The sequence below is a fragment of the Electrona antarctica genome (assembly GCF_951216825.1).
Source record: "Electrona antarctica genome assembly, chromosome: 15".
NCBI classification, from domain to species: Eukaryota; Metazoa; Chordata; class Actinopteri; order Myctophiformes; family Myctophidae; genus Electrona; species Electrona antarctica.
This window is the reverse complement of record NC_136796.1, coordinates 10,557,779-10,563,961: the sequence shown is the minus strand read 5'-3', so window position 1 is coordinate 10,563,961 and position 6,183 is coordinate 10,557,779. Positions and strand designations below refer to the sequence as shown.

Genomic DNA, 6,183 nt, shown 5'->3' with positions numbered 1-6,183 from the left:
CATCAAACCTCAAAGTTGTATATCTGTCCAATCCTGAGATATGATCGATTTTATGACATTTGGAGTGTGATTGTGACCTTGACCTTTCAACCTGAAAGTCAATAATCTCTTCATGACATGACAGCATAAGCATCATCCCCACCACCATGTTTCGTGAAGATCCACCTATATTCGCACGCCAGTTATTTTGTTCACATACAGACACACATACATAATGTATACATAGACACAGGCAGGTGCATCATGTCAATATCCTGCCATGCTTGCATCACTGCTGGCAGGGTATCTAGGGGCCACTAGGTGGGACTTTAAATATACTCACTGAACCTTTTTTGGTGTTTGTCCAGTGTTTGTCCATACATTAGAAATGCTAAAACAAGTTAATGTCTGGGCTCTTCTGTATCTTTAGGTTTTCTTTTTCTTCTTTGTCACCCCCTCCAGGCCAAACCTAATGAGTGAATTATTATTAGCTAATCATTAATTGATTGAAAATTGTATTCACAGTATGTAGAATCGGTACATTTCAAACGAAAGCACAAGTCAATACAAAAACTGCTACAAGGACGAAACCATGAAAGGCAGTAAGCACTAAGACTTGTTTACATCAGGGTCCTTCATTTTCCAATTCATCAGAACATTTAAAGACGTACAATATACACTTTCAAGTTCTATGAATACAGCATGGCTAATGAATTTGAGCTAAAACAAAATACTTGTCAAAGGACTGACAGCACCAGTTTGTACTATTGCCAATGTTAAAATGCTAATAAGCAAATCAGTAGGCCTGTGTTTATAATTTTGGAAACGTGCGTGTTCACCGTCTGTTTTGTGTGTAACTGTGTATATATAATAAGTGGACTCTGAGGACTTCAAGTCTCTGGGAAGGAGTGTACAGGAGATAAGTGAGAACGAGAGGAAAGGAAGGGCCTTAATTATTGCAAACATAATGTAACCTACTGGGCTTAGCTGGCTGAGGAAGGATATCCCACCATGCTTTGGGACACGTTATGTTTTCGTTAGTGTTCTTAATTATTTGCTCTGGGAAATGCATTGACGGTGGATCTCTGTGTTGTTGTGATTATTGTTGTTAGTTTTATTCATGTAGCCATTCATTTTATGTTACATTCTGTCACTGAGGAGAGCTACTACTTTGTTTTGTGTGTCCTTTTCCACTGTGCCGAGACCCGAGAGAAACTACTCCATAAGAGCTGTTGGCGGTTGTTTGGCCTAAGAAGAATTTTGACCCTACCTACTGTATATGGACACAAGTTCCTGTTCTGGACTGGTCATTAGTATATGTTCATCAAGCAAATGTGTGTTTTAGAGAAACATTGATCAAGCCATGGTGCGTGTCCCCACCCGCCTTCTGTCACTGAGGGAGAGTTGGTTTGGTGTTTTTTGTCATGCTTTTTAGTGATTTGTGTCACACTTTGACACACAGCAACAGGTGTGTGTGTGTGTGTGTGTGTGTGTGTGTGTGTGTGTGTGTGTGTGTGTGTGTGTGTGTGTGTGTGTGTGTGTGTGTGTGTGTGTGTGTGTGTGTGTGTGTGTGTGTGTGTGTGTGTGTGTGTGTGTGTGTGTGTGTGTGTGTGTGTGTGTGTGTGTGTGTGTGTGTGTGTTGAACTGTGCTTATTCTGCAAAATCAATCAATCATAGATAGTAGTAAGATTAAGAAACATGTTAATTTAGCCCAACTAAAACTTCATGTTAAGGCAACCGTAACATTTTATCATTGGCTGGCAAAATATTCACCAGATATTTTTCTCCTGTAATTCTAAACCTCATCCGATTCCATTGACCAGATAGATACAGATAATATAGATATACATAAATACATCAATAAATATACAATAGTGTAAGACACAACATGCATATAAATTATTTACCGTAAATGGTACCTCAACGTTGTTTTTTGTGTCTGGTTTTGTTTTATATTCATTATTTGTGAATTGAAATTCAGTGCATGTCTGACTCTTCTTTACATGCTGCTGTGCCGGTGTTATGCAGCAGGTAGCCTACAGTACATTAAGATGGCTTCATGTCTGACTCTTCTTTACATGCTGCTGTGCCGGTGTTATGCAGCAGGTAGCCTACAGTACATTAAGATGGCTGCTGTGCCGGTGTTATGCAGCAGGTAGCCTACAGTACATTAAGATGGTTTACATGCTGCTGTGCCGGTGTTATGCAGCAGGTAGCCTACAGTACATTAAGATGGTTTACATGCTGCTGTGCCGGTGTTATGCAGCAGGTAGCCTACAGTACATTAAGATGGTTTACATGCTGCTGTGCCGGTGTTATGCAGCAGGTAGCCTACAGTACATTAAGATGGCTGCTGTGCCGGTGTTATGCAGCAGGTAGCCTACAGTACATTAAGATGGCTGCTGTGCCGGTGTTATGCAGCAGGTAGCCTACAGTACATTAAGATGGTTTACATGCTGCTGTGCCGGTGTTATGCAGCAGGTAGCCTACAGTACATTAAGATGGCTGCTGTGCCGGTGTTATGCAGCAGGTAGCCTACAGTACATTAAGATGGTTTACATGCTGCTGTGCCGGTGTTATGCAGCAGGTAGCCTACAGTACATTAAGATGGTTTACATGCTGCTGTGCCGGTGTTATGCAGCAGGTAGCCTACAGTACATTAAGATGGCTTCAGACTCTTCTTTACATGCTGCTGTGCCGGTGTTATGCAGCAGGTAGCCTACAGTACATTAAGATGGCTTCAGACTCTTCTTTACATGCTGCTGTGCCGGTGTTATGCAGCAGGTAGCCTACAGTACATTAAGATGGCTTCAGACTCTTCTTTACATGCTGCTGTGCCGGTGTTATGCAGCAGGTAGCCTACAGTACATTAAGATGGCTTCAGACTCTTCTTTACATGCTGCTGTGCCGGTGTTATGCAGCAGGTAGCCTACAGTACATTAAGATGGCTTCAGACTCTTCTTTACATGCTGCTGTGCCGGTGTTATGCAGCAGGTAGCCTACAGTACATTAAGATGGCTTCAGACTCTTCTTTACATGCTGCTGTGCCGGTGTTATGCAGCAGGTAGCCTACAGTACATTAAGATGGCTGCCGGTGTTATGCAGCAGGTAGCCTACAGTACATTAAGATGGCTTCAGCAATCCAATGTTTTCCATTCATTATCTCCACCGAGAGACCATGCTTTCGTCCACCCATTGCCACCAGGAGGCATGCCCCCATTGTGTGGCCGATTCTCACAGAGTGTGTGTGTGTGTGTGTGTGTGTGTGTGTGTGTGTGTGTGTGTGTGTGTGTGTGTGTGTGTGTGTGTGTGTGTGTGTGTGTGTGTGTGTGTGTGTGTGTGTGTGTGTGTGTGTGTGTGTGTGTGTGTGTGTGTGTGTGTGTGTGTGTGTGTGTGTGTGTGCTGTCAACCAGCTCATCAGTCAGTCTATGAATGTAATACAAACTAAACAGACCAGTATGATAGGACCTTAACCTACGTATCAGCATGGTCCTATTATGCTGATAGGATGACCGTTGACCGTTCACTACAGTGAGTAGGCTTTCTAACTTTTCACTTGTGTCCATATTCTTCTTCATGTCGGTATTGGTATTCTCGGGCGGAACACTGACTAGAGCTCTTCACAGGCCCCCTGATTCCGAAAATACCGTGTGTTTCATCACAAACACTAGGGGCTGAGTCAGCGTGAAGAAGCGTGAAGAGCTCTACCTCTGACGTCACTCTGATTCAGCCATAACCATATAAGGACATCATGTCATGGCTTCAGACGCAAACAACTCTGGGCACAAACAAAGCTGGGCACAAAAGGAGGCATGCCCATTTATGGGCATATACTGATGACATCAGAGGGACACACGTAGACAGATATAGAGATGTCCATATGGGCACAAAAGGGACACAGACTGAAGGGTACAACGGGTCCTCTGAAAATGTTATATGCATGCCTTCGAGACTATCTTAGCTGACTCCAGGAGGTCTCTGAGCATACAGTAGCTAACAGTATCATTGTGGATCTTTACCTGGCTGATCTGAAGTCTGAAGATGGCCGTTGGTTGTTATTAGAAATGCCTTGCACGTCAACCATGTTTGTTATACATGGGGTTGCTATGGTTACTCAAGATTGCCAATGAGAGTTGTTGTAGGCCAGTCTGGTGGCCAAATGGCCAAAATACTTGGCCACATGCATATTTGGGCAAGATTGATATGAAACTCCATATTTGGGCATGGTGGATATCATGGTGACATTATGATGATGATGATGATGCAAGCATCAAGGTAACTCGGCTTAAAAACAGATTGCCCATATTTTGAGGGGCTGTATTGAGATACCGAGTGAATAATCACTGTCCTGAGAACCCATTCAAGACCTGTACAACCTTCCTGCCAGTAGACACAAAAGAACCATAACAGAAGACATCTTTGGCGTGGCTCTTGCCACTCGTGCAGCGCGCCATTTTCAGGTTAGTTTTTCACAGGATGTTGAGTGATTCAGATTCAGCCGAGCTTCTCTCCTTCCTGAAACCCGACACCAGGCCAGATGTCAAAGGTTACGTCACCAACTACATCCTGGGTCTGTCTGCCCACAGCGATGGCTGTCGTTATCTCCGTTCTAAACCTGGCTTGCTGGTTTCCATGGTGACACTGATGTCTGACCCGTCCATTGCCATAGCAAAGAACTGTTTCCATGCATTCATCAACCTATCGGCCGATGAAACGCTGCATCAGGTCTTGGTAACACAGAATAGTGAACTTCTAACAGTTTTGTTCCGGAATCTTCTTGATCCACATTTCCAGCTGTCTGATCAGATCTGTACAATTCTTTCCAACCTGAGTCGCAGTGAGACCACCTGTAGAAGTGTCTTTAAGGTGTTAGAGGAACAGTCAATGGGACTGGCCAAGCTGCTGGACATATTCTGTACAGACGGTTTCAACAAGATGGCGTCTCTCCACCACCTGGCTCCTCTTCTATCCAACCTCACGCAACTTCCTGAAGCCAGACACTTCCTATTGGACAAGGACAGGTGTGCGATCAAGAGGCTGTTGCCTTACACTCTGTATGAGGCGTCGACCGTGAGAAGAAGAGGAGTCGTTGGATTGCTACACAACTGCTGCTTCGACTATTCACATCACGAGTGGCTGCTAAGCGACGCGGTGGACATTCTACCATTCCTACTGCTGCCGCTGGCCGGACCAGAGGAACTCACAGACAAAGAGAATGAAGGGTTACCAATAGACTTACAATATCTGCCTGAAGACAAGAAAAGAGAATCGGACCCTGATGTCAGAAAGATGTTACTGGAAACGTTACTGCTGCTCACAGCGACCAAGGCAGGCCGTCGGACACTAAAGAATATGAGTGTTTATCCGATATTGAGAGAGTTCCATGACTGGGAGGCAGAACCTCGTGTCACAGCTGTCTGTGAGAAAGTCATCCACGTGCTGATTGGAGAAGAACCAGAGGAAGGGATGGAGAACCTGATGGAGTTGAAAATACCAGATGACGTGGAAGAGAGACTGAAGGAGGCTGACAGAAGAGAGGAGGAGGTGATCAGAGGAGGTGGGGATTAGATGTAGGAGGAGAGATGATGAGATGATGAGATGAGGACAAGAAGATTACGAGAGGACAGCAAGAGAGGAGGACTGAAACTCCCTAAAAGGGCACTTTTGGCACAAACATAGCAGATCTACAAGCCCCCAACACGTCGCAGCACACTCTTTAGCTAGTGGAGGTGTGGCATACGATATGGATCTCTAGTGTGTGCACGTGCCTGGCCTAGGTCAGACTTACATGACACTCTGTTTTCCTCCTAGCATCTCTGTTCTGTTGCACTGAGGTCTGACTGAGGTGTGGCCGAGTGGTGGAGGAAATACTCTCACTGAGGTCTGACTGAGGTGTGGCCGAGTGGTGGAGGAAATACTCTCACATGTGTTGAGTAAAAGCAGCAATACCGCAATGTAGAATCACGCTGGTACGAGTCCTGCATTCACTTTAATAATACAGTACATAAGAATTGGCATCAAAATATATAACTAAAGTACCAAAGTAAAAGTACAAACATATGTGTGATTTGTATCTATTAAAAGATAACCAATCTATGAGCTCACAACACGTCGCATTGTGAACTTGTAGAACGATTGTTTTCAACAAAAATAGGGCTTATGTGCAGGCTAATGTATGTTTTGTAATAATAATAACTAAAATGT

The 6,183-nt window shown here is 44.3% G+C and overlaps 1 protein-coding gene across 1 annotated transcript; it reads left to right on the top strand.

The window, feature by feature from the left end:
• Positions 1–4,455: 4,455 nt before the first annotated feature.
• On the top strand, positions 4,456–5,547 carry LOC306937914 (protein HGH1 homolog; the record flags this gene model as incomplete). Its single annotated transcript, XM_079521941.1, has 1 exon — positions 4,456–5,547. One exon carries the CDS (start codon positions 4,456–4,458, stop codon positions 5,545–5,547), a length of 1,092 nt encoding a protein of 363 aa, XP_079378067.1.
• Positions 5,548–6,183: the final 636 nt, after the last annotated feature.